This window comes from Tenrec ecaudatus, chromosome 14, assembly GCF_050624435.1.
Source record: "Tenrec ecaudatus isolate mTenEca1 chromosome 14, mTenEca1.hap1, whole genome shotgun sequence".
Lineage (NCBI taxonomy): Eukaryota > Metazoa > Chordata > Mammalia > Afrosoricida > Tenrecidae > Tenrec > Tenrec ecaudatus.
The window spans coordinates 11,524,681-11,546,006 of record NC_134543.1 but is presented as its reverse complement, the minus strand read 5'-3'; the positions used below and the strand labels follow the sequence as shown (position 1 = coordinate 11,546,006).

The window sequence follows — 21,326 nt, the reverse complement described above, 5'->3', positions numbered from 1 at the left end:
GAAAACAAATCAGGTCTCCAAGTGTCTGTACCCCGGCGATGCTTATCGACATGGGAGGCAGGCTCACCCATGTTCCCCCTGCGGGGTTGCGTCCCTCTCAGACACTCTCTGAACTTCTCCTCCCAGCAGGGCTCTCTGGTCCGGCTGCTTGTTCTCAGATGAGGAATTGGGTCCCACAGAGAGGAAGTGACTCATCCAAAGCTACTTTCCGTGTGTACCAGGCCTGGGGCTCACCCCCTGGGGTCTGGACTCCCTACAGACTATGCCTACCCTCACCCCAACCCCTGCCTGGCAGTCAGAGGGGAGGAGTTCGGGGAGAGGTTCCATTGCCCGTGAACTCTTTTTGCCCCGTTGCGTTTCAGCCGGTTGGAAACATTTTCCATGCCCGGCGTGGGCACTGCCCCTTCCCTAAGCATCCCTGGGACTAGTAATTCCCTTGTTTCATTTAGACTCTTCCCGGAAACCCATTTAGAGCTGGCGTCCCCATGAGCCTGCTTTCTCCAGCCAGAGCCTGGCCTCAGCTCGGGTCAGACAGAGCCCGGAGCTGGGAGCCGGGTCCCTGCAGCCCTTGTTCAGCTGAGCCCTTTGTTGGCGGAGAAGGGAAAGAACACTGAGTTGCTTCCCGGTGTTTCTTTCCAGAACTCTCCGAGCTTCCTGCATTTGGTTCCTGGCAACTAGGTGCCTTTATTTCTTGCCCAGCAGTTCCTGCGCGCCGGTGTTGTGTACAAGAGTCCCCCGACTGTTGTCCTCCTCCCAGGGGTGCCGCAGGAGAAAGGTCTGGCGATTCACTCTACCAAAATCTAGCCATTGGAAACGCTGTGGAGCCCAGCGCGCCTCTTGACACCCATGGGGTAGCCCTGGGTCAGAATCGACCCAATGGAACAAGTTGTGCGCGCGCGTGTGTGTGCGTGTGATTTAACAGAGGCAACAGTGTCTTCTGCCCGAGTGCCAACAGGCAAGGTACCAGCAGCCACAATTGACTTGACAGCAACTGGTGTTGGGTGTTTGGTATTGTTTTATTTGGGGAGGGAAGAGGCCCCGGATCCTGGATAGATAAAAACAATAGACATATTCTGTCACACCCTCCATGAGGAGCAGTGCTCGGAAGCTCTGGCCCTGGTCTCACCCATTCTCTCCAGGGTGGGCACTTCTGTTCTCGTAGACACGGGGTGTGTGGCTGGCCACACTCCACCTTCTGTGGCCCAGCTTCATGACATCACAGAGGCCTCATGACCCAAGGCAGGCTTGTCCCTCTTCCCGCCTCATCCCGAACTTCCTGGAATGCCGGAGCACGCCTGATAATCCTAGAAGTTCGGATCCCCCAGGTTGATGCAGCCTCGGCTCTATGCCCTTTCCCACTGTGGCCTCTCAGATTTCCCAGAATTCCCTGAGTCACTGAACCCTTCCCACTTCCTGCCTCTGCACCCTGGCTTAGAAAGCCCCTCTCCTCCCTGAGAATGTGTCTCAGAAAGCACCCCAGCACCCAGCTATGCCATGTCCAGGCCCCCCAAGTCCTTTTTCTGAGCCAGGCCATCGTCCCCATCTGTGTACTCTGCTCTGTGTACTCTGTGTACTCTGTGTGCTCTGCTCTGTGTGCTCTGTGTACTCTGCTCTGTGTACTCTGTGTACTCTGCTCTGTGTACTCTGTGTACTCTGCTCTGTGTACTCTGCTCTGTGCACTCTGCTCTGGTTTCTACCTTTCCGGGGCATTTGTGCCTGTGGCTGTCACTGTTAGCAGCCCTTCAGCATCATCCTGGTCGATGGCCCGTCACTCCTCTGAGGGCTGACAGACAGAGTCGGGCCAGGGTGCAGCCTCTGTTCCAGGACCCAGCCTGCTGATTAGACAGGAACACACATGGGAGGGGTGAAGTTTTCATATTGTTGTTAGATGCCCGCCCTGACTCATAGCAACATTCTGTATACAATATTATATTATGAAAAATATTTTTAATAACACCATTGCCATCCATCGATTCCACAGCTCATAGTGAACTGACAGGATGACTATCTGGTAGGATAGGCTGGGTACTGATAGGACACTAGCACTGCCCCGCAGGGTTTCCACGGCCGTGGTCTTTACAGACGCAGGTGGCCTCACCTGGCTCCAGTAGAGAGTTTTAGGGTTCAGTTAGCAGTTGATGCTGAACCATGTGCCACGACAGCTTATGTACACTTAGGATGTAATGTCTAATACACGTCACGTATACCGTATATGTATAAAAACACCATTCTCGGTGAAGTTGAGGGGCAGTGACAAAGAGGAAGGCCCTCCACAAGATGGACTGACACAGTGGCTCAGACAGAAGAAGGATGGTGGGGCAACCCTGGGAAATGTTCCATTCTGTCGTCCATAAGGTTATGGGTCGGAACCAACCCAGAGGCCCCTGGCAACAACAGCAAGGGTGGAGAAAGGTGCCGCGTTCTGCTCTCGTAGAGATCTTCAGGCCGGAGGGTACTCTAGGGTCTCCCTGAGTCAGGCTGACTGCGCAGTGAGTTTTATGGGGGTGTACGGAACTCTGGGGGTGCAGTCAGTGGGTAACCCCTTGAGCTGCTCACCACCAAGTCCACAGGTTGAACCCCCTGCCACTCCATGGGAGAAAGATGTTCCTGTAAAGATTTACCGCCTCAGCAGTATGTCACTGTTAGAATTGACTCGGTGGAAGTAGGTGGTGGGTACATTACATTATCATATATATGACACATGCATGCTACATTGTTATGTATTCTATGTAATATATGAATACCACACTGCCCTACATTATCCTAGGAGCTGTTAGACTGTTGTTGTTAGTTGCCATTGTGTCAAGTTGAACTAGCTCGTCACCGCCCAGTGTGTTTCAGGGTGGATCCACCCATCATCCACAGGGTTTTCCAGGCTGGGACCTTTTGCAAACAGACCGCCAGGCCCCTGCCCAGGTCTTTCAGGGTGGGTTCACCCCAGCCTTTCTGTGACTAGGTCAGCCTTGAACCCGTTGCATCAACCATATCTTGAGTGGGATTTCATGATCATATCTTATAGACTGTCCTATGAAGCCACTATACTGTGACAGGGTATGGTGCAGGGGAAGGGCTGAGAAGAAAAAAATGTTCCCACACATCCCTAGCAGGCCAGTGTGGGCGGAGAATGGTCTGGGAGCGAGGAGGAGCTGGGTTTGGACAGCAGGAGAGGTGGGTAGGAAGTGTGCTCGGCTGTGACGTTAGGGCCAGGAGGCAGACCGAGGCAGGCATCCACAGACAGTGGAATGTGGGGGGGGGCCTCAAAGCTCAAACACTCTCTGCCGTCCGGTTAGCAACTCCTGGCACGCCTCTTGGACAGAGTAGAGAGAGCTGTGCCCGTGGGTTGCTGAGGCGATGTGGCTTTACAGGAGGAGAAAGCCTGGCCCGGGGCTTGTCACCGGGATGCTGTGGATGTTTGGGGCCTCCTGGGCATTGTAGGCTGGTTCACGTCTCTTGCCCCAATTGTGAGAGCTCAAACTGTTGGCAGACACTGTCAGAGTCCCCTGGAGAGCATGGCTGCCCCAGGGTGAGAGCCGTTGTCCAGGATGGTCCTTCTCGCAGCCTTCTCACTGGGAGCCTGATCTCTTCATTTAACCAATAACAACAACAAAAACCAACCCACTGCCATCGAGTCAATGCCGTCTCATGGCAACCCTATAGGACAGGGTAGACCTGCCCCTGTGGGTTTCTGAGACTGTGACTCTTCCCTGCAGTGGGCAGCCTCGTCTCTCTCCCGCGGAGCGTCTAGTGGTTTCGAACTGCAGACCTTGCAGGTGGCAGCCTGACGCTTGCCCGGCCCCGTGCCATTCTCGCGACGGTTGCTGTGTTCGCGCCCGTTGTTGCAGACACTCTGTCAACCCGTCTTGTCCAGGGTCTTCCTCAAGGATGGAGTGCTTCCCCAGGGACTGGTTCCTCCAGAGCATCGGTCTACGGAGCGTTCGGATGGCCTTCTTCCAGACAGGTGTGTTCCTTCCCCGGCAGTCCATGCCGTAGTCCACGTTCTTCGCCAGCACCGTCACTCCAGACACAGATTCTGCTTCCTTAGGCTCCGTCCAGTGTCTGAAACACAGGAGGAAAGTGAACAGGTCGTGGTGGTGCGGGCCAGGCATGCCATGGTCCTCCATCCAGAAGAATATGAGAGCAGATCCTCAGCTTACATGGAAGCTGCTCCACTCGGGAACCTCTGGCCCCCAGACGGCTTTGTTCCTCCCTTGGCAGAGTGGTCCCACGGATGACCCTGGGACTCACTGTTGACGGCAGCGAGTCACCTCTTGTTGGACGGTCTTAGCAGCTACTTCCCACCCCTGGAGTCGCCGCATGGTTCAGAATACCCCCACCCCCAAGGAAGGGCAGGGGCTCTGGTTTCCCATGTTCTTCTTAGGAGTGTTTCATTGCCTGCATATTTTCCACAGTGGACAACTTGGGGCACGAGGTGAGGCCTCAGGCCAACATATTTCTGGACCAGACTGCCCCCCAAAACACGGCCATTGTATTCTGTGCCCTGGCCGCAGAGGCCCAGGGAGCTTCTGCTCGTGCTGGAGCGACCTTTGAAGGGCGAGGCCACCACCTTTGTCTGGTGGCCCAGAGAGGCTCCTGGGGTGGGCGAAGCACGTGAGGCTCACTGTGGATGTGAAGTTCTACACCGTGACTGTGGGCATGTAAAGGAGGTGTCCACTGCTCTGTCTGGGAAGGGAACACTCCCAGGGTATGTTTGGGGGGTGGGTAAGAGGTCGTGTGTGTGCGTGTGCGTGTGTGAGTGTGTGTGTGTGTGTGTGTGTGTGTGTGTGTGTGTGTGTGTGTGTGTAGTGAAAGAGAACGTCTGGTGACTCGGAGCTGTGCCATCTCCACCTTGTCAACCAATACAGCTTTGCCTGGTGGCGAAGCCGCGATGGTGAGACTAGCCAGGGTAAGACACTGGCTAATGAAGATCAAGGATTTCCACCTTCAGTATGGACTTCAACTCAATGGGAAGAAGACTCAAATCTTCACAGATGAACTGCTAGGTGATATCATGATAAGTGGAGAAAAGATTGAAGCTTCAGGGATTTCATCTTGCCTGGATCCACAATCAGTGCTTGGAAGCAGTGGTGAAGACATCCGGGGACGCATTGCGTGGGGTAGCCTGCTGCACAAGACCTCTTTAAAGTGCTGAAAACTAAGGATGTGACTTTTAAGGTCCCTGGGTTGCACAGCTGGCTTGCACTTGACAACTCACTGGATAGTGGGACCCAGGGGTGCTGGGAACAACACTCAGAGAAGCTGGTGGCCATCACTGGCCACCTCCTGCAGGTCTGGCAGGGAAGTCACAGTTCTAGCCACTGCTGTTTTGCCTGTCCAGCCTCTCATAACATGGGTGCTTGTTGCTTGGTTAGATGGCCATCGAGCCAGTTCCAACCCAGAGCGACCACATGCACAACAAAAGGAAACCGTGTCTGGTCCTGCCCCGTGCTCACAGCCCTGTGCCCGTCCATCTCGTGAGGGCCTTCCTCTTTCTCCCTGCCCTCTCCTTGGCCAAGCATTGATGTCCTTCTCCAGGGACTGGTCTCTCCTGATAGCCACATGTTCAAAGTATGAACTCTCGCCATCCTTGCCTCGATGGAGCACTCTGACTGAGCTTCTTCCAAGCAGATGTATTTGTGTTATTCTTCACTAACACCAATAGTAAAACACATCAATTCTTCTTCAGTCTTCCTGACTCATTGTCCAACTTTCACGTGCCTATGAGGCCATTGAAAATGCCATGGTTTGGGTGAGGCGCGCCTTAGTCCTCAAAGTAGCATCTTTGATCTCCAATACTTTAAGAAGGTCTTGTACAGCAAATTTTCCCAGTGTAACAAGTCTTTTGGTCACTCGACTGCTGTTTCCAGGAGCATTGATTGTGGATCCAAGTAAGACAAAATCCTTGACAGCTCCCACCTGTACTCCGTTTCTCAGGATGTACTAATTGGTCCAGACGTGAGGATTTTCATCTTCTTTACACTGAGTTGCAATCCACACTGAAGGCTGCAAACCTTGAGCTTCACCAGCAAGTGCCTCAAGTCCTCTTCACTTTCAACAAGCAAGGTTGTGTCATCTGCATATCACAGATTGTTAATCAGCCTTCTTCCAATCCTAATGCCACGCTCTTCTGATGATGATTTGCTCAGCACGCAGTTTTAATAAGTATGGTGAGAGGACACTACCCTGACACACACCTTTCCTGAATTTAAGCCATGCAGTAGTCCCTTGCTCTGCCTCATGATCCATTATCCATGGACAAATTCTGCCGGAGCGCAATGACGTGTTCTGGAATTCCCATTCTCCTCAAGGCGATCCACACAGCTGGGTGCCTTGGCACAGTCAATAAAGCACAAGCAAACATCTTTTGGGCATCCTCTACTTTCAGCCAAGATCCATCTGACATCATCAATGATATCCTCTTCTGAATCCGGCCTGAACCTCTGGCAGCTCCCTGTCAATGTACAGCTGCTGTTGGATGATCATCAGCAAAATTTTACTTGCATGTGATATCAATGAGGTGATCTTATAGTTTGAGTATTCTGCTGGGTCACATTTCAGCTGGTATTCCATCAATTCCTGGAGCTTGGTTTGTGCCTAGTGCTTTCACAGCCGTGTAGCTTCTTCCCTCCACGCGATGGGTTCTCCCTCGTATGTTACCTCCTGGCCTGAAATGATTGACTGTTGACCAGTTCTTGTGGTACGGGGCCTGTGTATTCATTCCACATTCTTGTGATGCTTCCTGCATCCTTCTATATGGTGCCACTGAATCTTTCAGTCTTGCAACTAGAAGCTAGTTTCAGTCAAATTGATTTTCTCAGACTATTGCTCCTAACTAGCAGTGCCACAGGACAAAGCACCTGGCTCCTCTGGACTTCCAAGCTTCGCATTTTGAAATGAGGTTGCATCATCATTGATGGGCGGGGCAACCAAGCAAGATGAGAGGTGGGTGGGGCAGAGGAAGAGGCTGGAGTGGGCACCCAATGGTTTAAGAAACATTGTCCCGGGATTTTGATCAGCCCACATCCCTCTCTTCCTCCACTCCTGAGAAAGGCTTATTAACAACTTGTGATATTCAGATGAAACAGCCTCGCTTGCTGAAAATGCCCAAGCCTTCAGTATAGATTGTGACTCGATGTAAAAATTAAAAAACAAAATACTCACATCTGGACCAGTAGGTTCCATCATGATAACCAAATAATTGGAGTTGTGCAGGATTTCGTCTTGCTTGAATCCACACTCAACGCCCGTGGAAGCTGCATCCGGTGTGTTTAATCACCTCCTATGCACATGAGAGCTGGACGTTGAATACATGTGAATGGTGGTGCTGGCGAGCCAGAATGCTCCATAGAGGCGAGGACTCCAAGACTCCATCTCATGTACTTTGCCCGTGCTATCAGGGCAGATGTCAGGAACCCTGGTGGTGTGGTAGTTACATGTTGGGCTAAGACCCACATGGTCGGATGTTTGAAACCACCAGCAGCGCTGAGGGAGAAAGACTGGGCATTCTACTCCCATAAACAGTAACAGCATGAAACCCCCACGGGGTAGCTATGAGTCAGCACTGGCTCGAGGGCATTGAGTTTAGGTCAGTTGGTTTGATCCGGGGAGACTAGTCCCTGGAAAAGAGCATCGTGCTTGGTAGAGAGGGAGGGTAGTGGAAGAGAGGGAGCCCCCCCATCCCCCTGCCAGGAGATGGATTGACACCGTGGCAGCCACCACAGGCTCAACCACAGGAACAGTGTGAGGAAGGGGCAGAACCGGGCAGTGTTCGTTCTGTTGAACATCAGGTCCTGCGCGGCAGGGAGCAACCCCTGAGCCCAGTCTTCCCGTCACAGTTTGCCTTCTGTGGTGTGGAATGTCTTCTGGAATGTGCTGGAAGGAAGCGGGGCATTCTAAACTCCTTTTCCTGCTGCTGAAGTCTGTGATTTCGTCTAATTACTTTTACTCCTGTCCGGGGGACGTGCGTGTTGACGGCATTAGAAACCTGGCTGGGCCAGCCGTTGCCCATGAAAGGTAGAAAAGCCTGGCCAAGTTATTTCCGTCGGTAGACGTGAGAGGGGGCATAAAGCCCAGCATTTCTCTCCTGCTCCCTGGCACTGGAGTGCTTTCCTAACGCACACATCCTCTCCAAAGTGAGCCACTAGAAAGGCGAAGCTGTTCAAACGACTTCCAGGCTCCTCATCGCGTCAGAATCCCCAGCAGGACTTCGAATCGGGGGTTATTTTTAACTCTGGTGGAGAAAGCAGAGACAGTGGCGTGTTTGGAGGCAATGTTCTGCTTTAAAAAAAAAAAATTCAATTCACAGTTTGCATTCCCTAAAGATAATCGGCTCATTGACAGCTCTAAGAACTGCTCAGCATCTAAGGGCAAGTCCTGCTCCCTTGTAAGCGCGTCGTCTGCCAGGCGCCCCCGTGCAGCCGTGGGAAGCAGGTTGGAAAGTCTGGAGCCCAGAGAGCAGGGCTGGCCGGCCCTCCTCCTGTGGATTCCTCTGGCCTGCGCTCATTCTCCCCGGCCCTTGAATTGAGCTTTGAGGAAGCTGGGGGTGCTGGTAGTTACTGCTGAGTCTACCCCGATTCATGGCAAGCAGAGTAGGTTTTCTGCTTCTGAAAGATCTGGAGGCTGTGACTTTTCTGAAGCAGATCACCAGGCCTCACTTCCTAGGCACCTTGGATGGTCTGATCCCCCACCCTTTTGACTAGCGGTCAAACACTTAGCTATTGACACCACCCAGACACCTGAAGCAGCTGCGTCTAGCTGGCCCGGATTTCTGACATGTGCCGTGAGCATCGACCCCTTGTCTGACAGTGTGTCTCTGCAATTGGTTGGGTTCTCTAGAGAAGCAACTCCAATGACACTCATGTGTGCGTGCGTGCGTGTGTGTGTGTGTGTGTGTGTGTGTCTGTAAAAAGAGATTTATCTCCAGAAATGGCTCACACAGTGGTAGAAAGGGGTAAATCCAGTCCAGCTTGAGTCCGGCTGCTCCTGACTGGTGGAAGCTGATGAACAGGATGCAGGAAGGATGATGAAGCAGAGACTGCGGGGACACAGGCTGCTGGATGCAGAGGTCTGAAGTCAGCCAAATGAATCCACCATCAGTCGTCTGCTGATGGCCCCTGGGATGGGCAGGTGACTCAAGAGATGATCAAGGGAACTCAAGGGACTACAGGCCCAGCAGAAGGCAAAAGGCCAAGGAAAGTTGGAGCCTGTTCTGCCCCTGCTGTCTCTTACATGAAAGGCCACACCCAAGGAGGTGTCATCGGCTGGGACTCAGTTAATAGTTTGGGCTCTGCCCTACCTTTACCAGTGTCTAGTTGATTTAATCCACGACTGTCTCAGCCTGGGATGCTGGAAGCTATGATTTTCACGTGATCTGAGCCCCAAGGCCGAGAAGTAATGAAGTGATGTATTTCAAACCCCAGCAGGTTCCCCCATGGCGGACAGGTTTCTGCAGAGATTTCAGATGAAGGCAAAGAAAGGCCTGGCGACCCGCAGCAGAAAGTTAGCCAGTGAAAACCCTGTGGATCTCAACAAAATATTGCCCACTGGCGGAGTGCTGGGAGCCATGAATACATGTGGAGAATGAGCAGTGTTGCTGAGAAAACCATAGAGCTGCAAAGGGCAGCTGTCATGTGGAGTCTATGGCACAGAATGGTGTTATTCGCATAAAGTTTAGTGGGTAAACCAAAGGCCTAGGTGTGTCTTGGGACCTCTGTGTGGCAGTTCTTAGGATGCCAGAGACCTCGGCAGCTACAGGTGTAGGGGTGGGATCTGAGTTGACGGTGTAGCGGGGGTTGGAGCTGCAAGTATAGAGGAGGCATCCGTGTTGCAGGGGTTGGGGGATCAGACCTGCAGGTGTAGACAGGAGATTGGAGCTGCAGGTGTGTGTTAGGGGGTGGGGATCAGAGCTACAGTAGGGTGGGAGGAGGTTAAAGCTGCTAGTACAGAGGCAGACATCAGAGCTGCAGGTGTACAGAGGGGATCGGAGCTGCAGGTGTACAGAGGGGATCGGAGCTGCCGGTGTACAGAGGGGATCAGAGCTGCAGGTGTACAGAGGGGATCAGAGCTGCAGGTGTACAGAGGGGATCGAAGCTGCAGGTGTACAGATGGGATGGGAGCTGCAGGTGTAAGGGCATCAGAGCTGCAGGTGTAAGGGGATCAGAGCTGCAGGTGTAAGGGGATCAGAGCTGCAGGTGTAAGGGGATCAGAGCTGCAGGTGTAAGGGGATCAGAGCTGCAGGTGTAAGGGGATCAGAGCTGCAGGTGTAAGGGGATTAGAGCTGCAGGTGTACAGAGGGGATGGGAGCTGCAGGTGTAAGGGGATCAGAGCTGCAGGTATAAGGGGATCAGAGCTGCAGGTGTACAGAGGGGATCGGAGCTCCAGGTGTACAGAGGGGATCAGAGCTGCAGGTGTACAGAGGGTATCGGAGCTGCAGGTGTACAGAGGGGATCAGAGCAGCAGGTGTGGGTGTGTCTGAGCTGCAGGTGTAGAGTGGGGATTGGCGTGACCTACGCAGGGGTGTCATGTCTGAGCTGTAGGTGTAGGGGAGGTGGGAGCTGCAAGTTCAGAGGCAGGCTTCAGAGCTGCAGGTGTAGGGAAGAAGAGCCAGAGCCGCTTTTGTCCCGGGGTGGGAGTAAGGAGCCTTTAGTTTTCCCTCTGGAGCTCAGGAAGGTAAATACAAGAAAGGCCTAGCCCCGCCCAGCCAGCCCCTGCCCAGGTGAAGGTGGGGAGTGCTGGAGGAGTCAGGGGCTGGGAGACCCCCACAAAGGATGTGCCTGGAAGCCAGCGTGATGGAGAAGCAGAGCCTGGCACCTCAGGCCCCAAAGAAATAATTTAGAAAGGGGAAGGGGCTGACAGGGGCATTGGGGGACTTTCTGCCTCTCCCCCCACCAATGTTGGGACCCTGAGGGTGCAGTAGCAGTGGGTTCCCTAAGCCCAGCTCCACCTAAAGTCAGGCTCTTCCACCAGCACCCCACCCCCAACCCCTACTGCTGTGGCTTAAAGTCTTAGGTGTGACCTGAAAAGCCACAAGCCCTGGGGATCCTGTTGATCCCCCTCCTCCCTGCTGGGGATTTGAGCAGACAGAGCAGGCTCAGCCTAGACCATGCACATATCTTGCCCTTGACCGTGGCCCAGAGGCTCCTGATCCTAGCAGGCCTGCGGGAGGAAGAAGGAAGCTTTTCTCTGGATTACGAATGGAACTGCACCTCCGTTCAGATTCTAACTTGGCCAGCCCAGTCCATCCATCAGCTCCCTCTCCTTTCAGCCTTAAGCCATCTGTCTTCTCTTCTGCAGCTGCACTTGCCTTGTGGCATCAGCTGGGTATGTTCACGTTCATCATCCTCTCGGCCTGCTGCCATCACTGCGGGCAGCCAAGTGGATTCTGGACTCATGGCGACCTCCTGTGACAGTGGAACTGCCCATGGAACTTCCTAGGTGTCACCTTCCCTGGAAGGAACCCTGGTGGCGTTGTCGGATGAGCATTGCACTGATAACCACAAGGTTATCGGTTCAAACCCACCAACTGCTCCACGGGCAAAGAGATGGGTATGGAGGGTGAGAAGCCCTGAGCAGTTGGTGGCCTCTGCTGGCTCTTAGCCATTCTTGCTGGACAAGTAAGTGAAGGTCACCAACAGGCTTCACCAGCCTCCGGCCACCTCCCAGCACACACGTGAGGGTGCAGAGCATGGTAGTGTGGCTGGACCCGTCCCTTGTCCCCTGTCCCTTGCAAGGACGAAGCCATTTTATAACCCACCTCTGCTCCCCGCTGAGGCCAGATGATGGTCCTCGGCAGTAGAAAGGGAACACTGATTGATTTAAATTCTCCAAGACCCCGCTCCCCACCTTGGCGAAGTCACTGGTTCACCACACCACAGTGGCTTGGGGAATCAGGAAATGTCTCCGGTGACAGAAAAGCCTATTGATCCGCCCTGAAATATCCCAGGCCACTCCATTTCGCCTGGAAACAAGATCCCGGCCACAAGAATGCCGAGTGGCTCCTTTCCGTAATTCGCTGCCTCTGAGCCAGGAAACCTTGACGCGACTCTGTGCCCTTGAAAGGACAGCAGCCTCTCTCTTCCGGGAGCAGGGAGGAAAGAAGGCAGAGAAGGCAGGGAATCTCAATTCCATCCCACGCTGCTTTGCTCTAAAATGGGAATCTCTGGGGTGTCTGGGGAGCTGGTGTTTGCTGTGTCCCACAGGGAAGACTCTGGTCTTTAAAAGACAGTAAGAACCACAGAGCTTCCATGTAAGGGAGAAGCCTTCTGGGGCAGCTCGTGGGGTCCAGTTACATTTGCAGAGGGGAGAGCTTTGTCTGGGGGTGGGGAGGTTGTTGATTTAATGGGTGTTTATCGAACACCCTCTATGATCCAGATGTCATTCTGATTTACCAGAGGATGGGGGTATATGTGTGGGGGCGGGGGAGAACAACATGCAGATGGCTATTTCAGCTGCTATTTTACCATGGTTGTGAAAGGTCAGTGGAGACCCGAGTCTGGCCCAGACACTGTCCTAGACCCCAAGGATGCAATAGAGAGGGAGAGGACCAGTGACAAGGACCTGGGGGGTGGCTCTTGGGGAGAGCTGCCCGGCGGGGGCTCAGGGGCGGCTTGTCTGCTGAAGCTCTTGTCCCCTTGCAGGAGTGGGCGCAGTGGTGACTGCTGCTTCCATCACCCTTAGGCCCTGAGCACCCTTGGGCCCGAGGCAGACAGGTGCCCAAAGCTGCATGGAGGTATCAGGAATGGTCCTGGTACCCCGAGTGCACCACGGCAGAGTGTACCACACCCAGAGCAGAGGGCTCTGCCCCTCGCGGGGACCGTGATAGCCCACACCACGAGGAGTGGTGTTCACCATGGCAGGTGGGATCTTGAGGCCCTGGGAGGACTTATCACATGGAGCCGTGTGTCCTGAGCTGCCAACAGATGCACACCTGTCACCTGAGTGACCTTGGGATGGGAGGTGGTCATCTGTCCTAGCCTGGGCCTCATCCCAAGCCATGTGGCCTCCTGCTCTGGGAGGGGCCTGCAGAAAGGTCTTCAGGCAGGAGGCAGAAGTTCATCCTATCAGGTATCAGGCATCAAAGAACAAAAATCAAATCATTGTGAATGAGGGGGAGTGCGGGATGGGGACCCAAAGCCCACTTGTAGGCAACTGGATGCCACCTTACAGAAGGGTCGTAGGGAGGAGACGAGCCAGTCAGGGTGCAGGGTAGCAATGATGAAACATACAAATTTCCTCTAGTTCCTAAATGCTCCCCCCTCCCCCCACTCCCGTGCTATCATGATCCCAATTCTACCTGGCTAGACCAGAGGATATACTCTGGTACAGATAGGAACTGGAAACACAGGGAATCCAGGACAGATGATCCCTTCAGGACCAGTGGTGAGAGTGACCATACCCGGAGGGTGGAGTGAGGGTGGGGTGGGAAGGGGAACCGATTACAAGATCTTCATATAACCTCCTTCCTGGGGGGATGGACAACAGAAAAGTGGGTGAGGGGAGACATTGGACAGTGTAAGATATGACAAAATAGTAATAATTTATAAATTATCAAGGGTTCATGAGGGAGGGGGGAGCGGGGAGGGAGGGGATAAAATGATGAGCTGATACCAAGGGCTCAAGCAGAAAGCAAATGTTTTGAGAATGATGATGGCAACACGTGTACAAATATGCTTGACACAATGGATATATGTATGGATTGTGATAAGAGTTGTACGAGCCCCCAATAAAATAATTAAAAATAAAAAAAGTTCATCCCAAAGCTGGCATGAGGCCTCTGGGGACCTCCGGTTTCTCGCCTGGGGCATGGGTCCATTGTTCTTGCCCAGAGTGGCTCACAGGTGAATGTCCTCAGCTGCTCACAGGCAGGTTGGTGCCCCAGCCTCTCCAGGTGCTTCTCAGAAGAAAGGCCTGCAGACCAGTTGTTGGACACCCTGTGCAGCCCGGTTCTGCTGCGAAGATTCCTGACCTGAGCTCTCAGAAAGCCAGGCGGTGCCGGTCATGACCCTTCCTCCCCCCTGCAGCCCTGCGCCTCCATCCAACATCTCCCTCAATCTGAGGTCGCTCACCACGAGCTTGAAATGTTTTGGAAATGACACAATGTCCCCATTTTACAGATGGGAAAGCCGAGGCACAAGAGGTTGAGGAACAGGCTTCTGTCCTCACAGCTTGTCAGAGCCACGCCTGGAAGTTGGTGGTGGGACCCTGAAAACTGCCCTGAGGAGCAGACCCCACAGCCTCACAGCCTCAGTCTGACTCACACGGCCTCCCCCGGGAAGGACGTTCAGAAGGGACCCAAGTGTGAGCATGTGTGTGTGTGACAGTGTTTAGGCAGCTCTTGATTAGGGACCCTGGACAGAACATAGAACTCACCTTGACTTTCCTCTATGGTGTCTTGACTTTTTCACTCGCTCTCTTGCTTTTTTCGTAGTAGCTTTATTTAGATATGATTCAGATACCAAGCAATTGTCCCTGAAGTATCCAATTCGGTGGCTTTCAGTATGTACACAGAATTATGCCATCCACACCATGATCCATCTGAGAACGTTTTCCCTCAGCCATCAAGACACCCCACACTCCTTAACCATCCCCACCCCAGACCCCCATCCCTCCAAGCACTCATCCAGTGGACCCCGACTCCCAGCAACCCTATGGGACAGGATAGGACTGCCCTTGTAAGTTTCTGAGAGTGTTAACCATTAACAGGAGTAAAAAAAAAATTTTTTTAACCACCTTCTCCCTGAGAGAAGATTTCGGGTAGTTTTGAACTACTGACCTTGTGGATCATGGTCCACTGTGTAACCACCATGATACCCGGACTCCTCCTCCTCCCACCAGGCAGCCACTAATCTATCTTCCATCCCTAGGGGTTTGTTTATTCTGGACATTTCCTGTAAGGAGAATCATGCTCTCTGCGGCTTTGGTGACTTCTTTCACTCAGCATCATGTTTTCGCGGTTCGCCCGTGTTGTAGCGCGCATCAGGACGTCATCCTTTGGCGGGAGGGAGAGGGGGAGGAGCAGAGTAGCAGTGCACTGTGTGGATAGACCACAGGTGGTGTCTCCACTCATCTGTTGATGGACATTTGGGCTGTTTCCACCTTGTGACTATTGCACAGGATGCTGCTACAAGCACAGGGTGCAAGTCTTTGTGGGAGATACATTTTCAGGATCCTGGGTGCGTTCTTCTTGGAGCGCTGGTGGCATAGTGGTTCTGCTCTGGGCTGCTAACCACAAGGTCAGCCCTTCAAAGCCACCAGCCGCGTCTCCGGAGAAAGATGAGACTTTCTACTCCTGTAAAGAGCTACAATCTCTGAAACCCACAGGGACAGTTCTACTCTGTCCTATAGGGTCGTTGTGTTAGTCCGGGTTGACTAGGAAAACAAATTTATAGACACTCATATGTGTACAAGAAAAAGTTTTATATAAAAGAGCAATTGTATATTGAGAAAACATCCCAGTCCAGTCCAGATCAAGGCCAGAAGGCTGATAATAGTCCTATGTTCCATACCAGTCTGTAAATTCCTCTTCAGATTCATGCATCACATGCAATGACACCAAGTGTAGAAAAATCACAGGCCAGTGGATGGGAAGTCTTGTGGATCCAGTGGCGGTGGAAGCATTTCAGCACTGGGTGGGTCTCCATGTGGCTCCTCCAGCTCCAGGGCTCTGGTTCCATCAGGGGTCTCCATGTGGCTTGTCAGCAGGAAGACAGGCAGAGTGTGTGTGTCTGGCCTCCAGTGAGCTATTTATAGCTGCCATGCCTCCAAATGAGGTCATCAAACTGCGGCCTGATTGACAGGCTACCCTCCACCCCTTAACAAATTGACAGGAGATTCTGTAACGGCCACAGTTGTTCTGGGTTGAAATCGACTCAATGGCAATGAGTTTGGGTATCTTCCTACAAGTGGATTTGCTGGGTCATAGGGTAACTCTGTATTGAATCCTTTTGAAGAACTACCAGATTGTTTGTCCAAGGGCTGCATCTGTTTACCTCCCCCGCTGGCAATCCCTGAGAGCGCCTTTGTCTCCATGTCTTCACCAACACTTGTTAATACTTTTATTGTTGTTTCTAGTCATCCTGGTGGGTGTGGATTGTCTCATACTCTGTTGTTGTTGCTGTTGTTGTTCATACAAACAAGGCCTTTCTAAAACACAATGGACCTTAGGTACTAGAGCAGCGGTTCTCAACCTTCCTAATGCCACGACCCTTTCATACAGATCCTCATGTTGTTTGGTGACACCCCCAACCGTAAAATTACTTTCATTGCTACTTCATCACTGACATTTTACTGCTGTTATGAATCAGGCGACCCCTGTGACAGGGTCGTTTGACCCCCAAAGGGATCTCAACCCACAGGTTGAGAACTGCTGTTCTAGAATAAAGCAAATCAGACCCATCGCCCTTGAGCTTATTCTGACTTAGATCAACACTAAAAGTCAGTAGAACTGCCCTAGAGAGTTTCCAAGGATATAAATCAACGGTTCTCAACCTGTGGGTCATGACCCCTTTGGGGGTCGAACAACCCTTTCACAGGGGTCAGCAGAATCATAACAGCAAAATGACAGTGATGAAGTAGCAACGAAAACAATTTTATGGTTGGGGATCACCACATGAGCACTCTATTAAAGGGTCACAGCATAAGGAAAGTCGAGAACCACTGCTATCAATCTTACAGAAGCCCAGTGCCCCATCTTTCTCCCATGGAGTGGCTGTTGGGTTTAAACCACCAACCTTTGATCAGCAGTTGAGGTGCATAACCACTGTGCCACCAGAGGATGATCCAGCAGCCAAGCATGTTCTTCTTCTAAGGGCTCTCAGATCAACCCCTGGCCACCTCCCTGAGGCGGCGTCGCTGGCTGCCTCCTGGGCAGTGTGGAGGCAGGCAAGTCTTCCCTGAATCTCCTTGCTAATTAACTCACACCCCGCCGCCTGGTCTTGTCTTCCAGCGATCAACGAGTTCCCCACAGACCTGTTCTCCAACAGGGAGCGTCAACACGGAGCCGTCCTGCTGCACATCCTCGGGGTAAGTGGTCCCTCTGTGCTCAACTGCAGGCCTGTAAAGCTCTGTCGGCCTGGGGGAAAGGAGAGAAGGGGGCTCCCCACAGCAAGTCGGAGATAGAACTTCATTCTTGGGACAGCCCCATCAGGAGGACAGATCCTGGCCGACAGACCGAATCTTAAAGCCTAGTGTCCACCGTTCCTGCTCTCTCCAGTGAATGCTCTCCTACACACTCCCTGCCATCGAGGCAACGCCGCCTCACAGCACCCCCTGTGGGTTTCCGAGACGGTGACTGTTGACGGAAGTAGAGAGCCCAGTCTTTCTCCCTCAGAGCTGCTGGTGGTTTCGAACTGCCGACCATGTGGATTGAAGCCCAGTGGGTAACCACAACACCACCAGTGGACCTCCATCCCACCACTAGCAGCAGATCAAATAGAGGAGAGAGCACCAACCCACATGTGCAAACGGGGGATGAAAATGGGCAAAGCGGGTGAGAGCCTGGGTTTGATAAACCATTGCTCTCGGTGGTCCCAGAACTCTCCCTCTCCCACCCACATTTTACCACCTGTACATAGCTATCGGAACCCAGGGGGTGTAGTGTTTATGTGCTGGGCTGCGATCCACACAGTCGGCAGTTCCAAACTACCCACAGTTCCGAGAGAGGAAGACTGGACTTTCTACTCCCGTCATCAGTCACAGCCTTAGAAACCCCCAGGGGACTCTGTGAGTCAGCATTGACTTGAAGGTAGTGAGTTTACATAACTGTAACCCAAACCCAACCACGGCCATCTAACCAATTCCAACTCATGGCAGCCCTGTGCAGGGTGTTCACGACTATAAATCTCTGTGGGCGCCTACAGCCTCATCTTTCTCCCGGGACAGACTGTTGGGTTTGAAGCACTGACCTTGAGGTTGACCGCCCAGATGACCGCTCAGCCCACTGCCCCACCGGAACTCCGTGTACATGGATCACTGTTGGGCATCTGGAACCTTGGGCACACTTCGTCACAGATTTCTCTCTGTATTTAGATGGGCCTCGGTGACAAACGGTGGCATCCCAGTGGCCATTTAAAAAGAGAATCATGGGCTCAAACCTAAAGTTGTAGGTTAAGAGTCAGCTCTCCATGATAACAAAAACCAAATTCATTGCCAAAAAGTCCATTCTAACTCCTGGAGACCCTATAGGACAGAGTAGAACTGCCCCTGTGGGTTTCAGAGACTGAAACTTTTAGAAACCATTTTATTGGCAGATAATTCACATGTGAGACATTGAATAGCTCCTCCACATCAAGAAGAGGTGTGTGATTAGCACCACGGTCAGTTTCAGAGCATCTCCTTCATTCTTGGGCTCATCCTGATTAGCTCCCGATTTCCCCAACCTCCCCCACCGTACCCCCAAGGAACCATCGATCCAGGTACTGTCCCTGTAGATTACCTACCCTGGATTTCATATACAGAAAACACACCCAAAAAATAACAAAAAATGACAAAGTAAGACAGATTGAAAACCTCTATTGAAAAGACAGCGGAAAATATTAAGCACTAGAACAAATTTAACTGGATCAAAAGGGAGATCAAATGATAGGGTGCTAAATTTTAATCGAACTGCACCTGCAGCCACCCACTATGCATTTCATTCTTCATGATAGAAGGGCTCGCCAACTCCTGCATCCATCCACATTCCGAGGCAGTCAGCTTGTGAGCTAGGCTGTTCACATCCCTGGCCCATGGTCAGAGGGAAGTCGCCAGGGCCTTAATCCACATGTATGGTCCCATCACTTTCTTTTTTTTTTTTTAATTAAAACTGCTTTAAATTGGGTCAAAGGGGAGATTAAATGATATTACACTTTGACCTAGCTGTCTGCCACATCGACTTCACAATGCCCTCTGTCTGACAATAGAGCTGTTCACATCCCTCAACTGTGATCAGAGAGGATCCACCCAAGGCTTCGTCCACATGTGGACCCTGCACATGGGTTTGGGCGAGTAGAAAGTCTCCTTTTCCTCCCTTCGAGTGGCTCGTGGTTTCAAACTTCTGACCTTACAATTAGCAGCCTGTGTTAGTCTGGGTAGACTAGAGAAACAAATTCATAAACATGCAAATGTGCATAAGAGATCATTTTATATAAAGGGTACTTGTACATGAAGAAAGCATCCCAACCCAGTCCAGTCCAAGCCTATACGTCCGATATTAGCCCCTATGTCTGATACCAATGTATAAAGTCCTCTTCAGACTCATGAAACACATGCAATGAAGCCAAAAACGGGACAATCACAGACCAGTGGGCAGAAAGTCTTGGGATCCAGTGGCATTGTAAGTATCTCAGCGTTGGCAGGGGTCTCCATGTGGCTTTCTCCAGCTCCCAGGATTGCATGGGGGTGGGTCCATGTAACTTCTCCTCAGGGATGTCTCACAGGAAATAAGTAGAGAGAGAGAAGTGTCTTCCGCCTCCAAGGAGGAAATTTAGGATTTCCCAGAATTCTCAGGAGGCCTCATTGGCTGTGATCTGATTGACAGGCTAGACTCCACCCCCCCCTACACTCTAAAGCCTCAAATGGACAAATGATCATATAACTACCACACAGTGAGCGCAGTGAGCGCATAACCCACTGTGTTCTTGGCTCTTTATGAGAGAAATCAGCAAAGCTCAGCCCACTACCTGCTGCCATAGAATCAATGCTGACTCACAGAGAGTCCTGTGGGCTTCTGAAACTTTAACTCCTTACCAGAGTAGAAAGCCCAATCTTTCGGAGCTGCTGGTGATTTGAAACTGCCGGCCATGTGGGTCGCAGCCCGACGTGTAACCGCTGTGCCACCAGGGCTCCATCAGCCCATCAGTCCTGGTAACTAAAGTCTTATGGGAAACACAGCCACACCCATTCGTGGCTACATTGTCTGTGGCTGTTGTCTAAGGTACCTAGTGCTATCAGAATAACGCTTTCCACTCCCATGGACCGTTCCAGTCTCAGACGCTTGCACAGGCGGTTCCACCCTACCCTACAGGGTCTCTGTGAGTCCGTATTGATTCGATGGCAGTGAGCAGTGAGACCATAACCATACCGCAGGGTCAGCAGTTCAAACCCACGTGTTGCTCCATGGAAAAAAAATATGACTCTCAACCCCCCTAAAGCTCGGCGGCCTGCAGCAGCCACAGGGGCAGTTCTGTCAGGTCACCGTGAGTCACAGTGGACTCGATGTGGCAGTGGTTTGGGTTTGGGGTGTTTTTTACCATCACATTAGGGATGCGACTGGAGTGGTAGGTCCCAGGCAGGACTGCTAAATGCAAGACCTGCGGTTTGAACCCAACAGAGTGCTTGGACAAGCAGAACTTTGTGTCCTCACATTCTGGGACAGAACGTCCCGATCAGGGTCTCAGCTGTATCCGTCCTTCGGACCTCTCGCCAGGGGCTCTCGGCATTCCTCAGTGTGTGTGCGTCTGTCTGCAGCCAGCTGGTGTGTGTCCTCTCCCATTGTGTCTGTTTTGAAGCCACCAGGAGGCTTCAGAAAGTTTATGGGGAAATTCCGCTATCTTGGATTCCCTCTGAGGGGCTGTGGTTACCTATTGGGCTTGCACATGGTCAGGTTGGCGGTCTGGAACCACAAGCCACTCCTCCACGGGAGGAAGAGGAGGCTTTCGACTCCCGTAGGGTGACAGTCTCAGAAACCCACTGGGGAGTTCTACCCTGTCCTCTAGGGCCCCACTGAGTCGGCCTCAGCTCCTTGGCAGTGAGTTTGGGTTTGGGTTGTGAGCTCCCATCTGCTCTTCTCATAACGCAGAAGTGATAGGGTTTAGGACCCAGCCTGCTCTGACATGACCTCGCTAAAATAAGGAAGGGAAGCCCTGTTTCCAGACAGAATCCGAGTCGCAAGTATCAGGGGCGTGGGCAGATTCGGATTTCAACACACAGTTGGGAGGGACAAGACATTTAATCCACGACAGCTACATTTGTGCACCTGCGGCTGAGCCAAGTTGAGCAGTGGCCACCGAGACATGGTGAAGCCCCGAGCTGGAAAGATTTGTTCTCCGACCCTTTCCAGGAAAGTCTGCCAGTTCCGTTGTGCAGTACAGGGAGAGGGTCGTGGTCCCAAAGCCCTTCCCTGCTCTGGATCAATCCCAGCACCTTTTCCTCCGGATCTGCTGCCACAGCCCCACTCAGCCCCATCTGTTCATATCCGACCACCCAGTCGAGTGTGTGTCCTTGCGAGAGATCGAAGGGAGTGAGTTCTGGGATTCTCGCATGGTGACAAGCAGGGAGCAATGAAGAGCGGGGCTTTAACGAGCAGGATAAACCATGCCTGAGAATGAAGTTGGGATGCGGGCTGCAGGCACATT

General features: G+C 52.4%; 1 protein-coding gene across 1 annotated transcript in view; it reads left to right on the top strand.

Annotated features, from left to right (window-relative positions):
• The window catches only part of SLC24A4 (solute carrier family 24 member 4), a 161,265-nt gene that overhangs the window by 105,068 nt on the left and 34,871 nt on the right, over nucleotides 1-21,326 (top strand). The window contains exon 3 of the mRNA XM_075531490.1: nucleotides 16,940-17,016. Coding sequence (XP_075387605.1) covers nucleotides 16,940-17,016 — 77 coding nt within the window. The remainder of the gene's footprint in view (nucleotides 1-16,939; nucleotides 17,017-21,326) is intronic.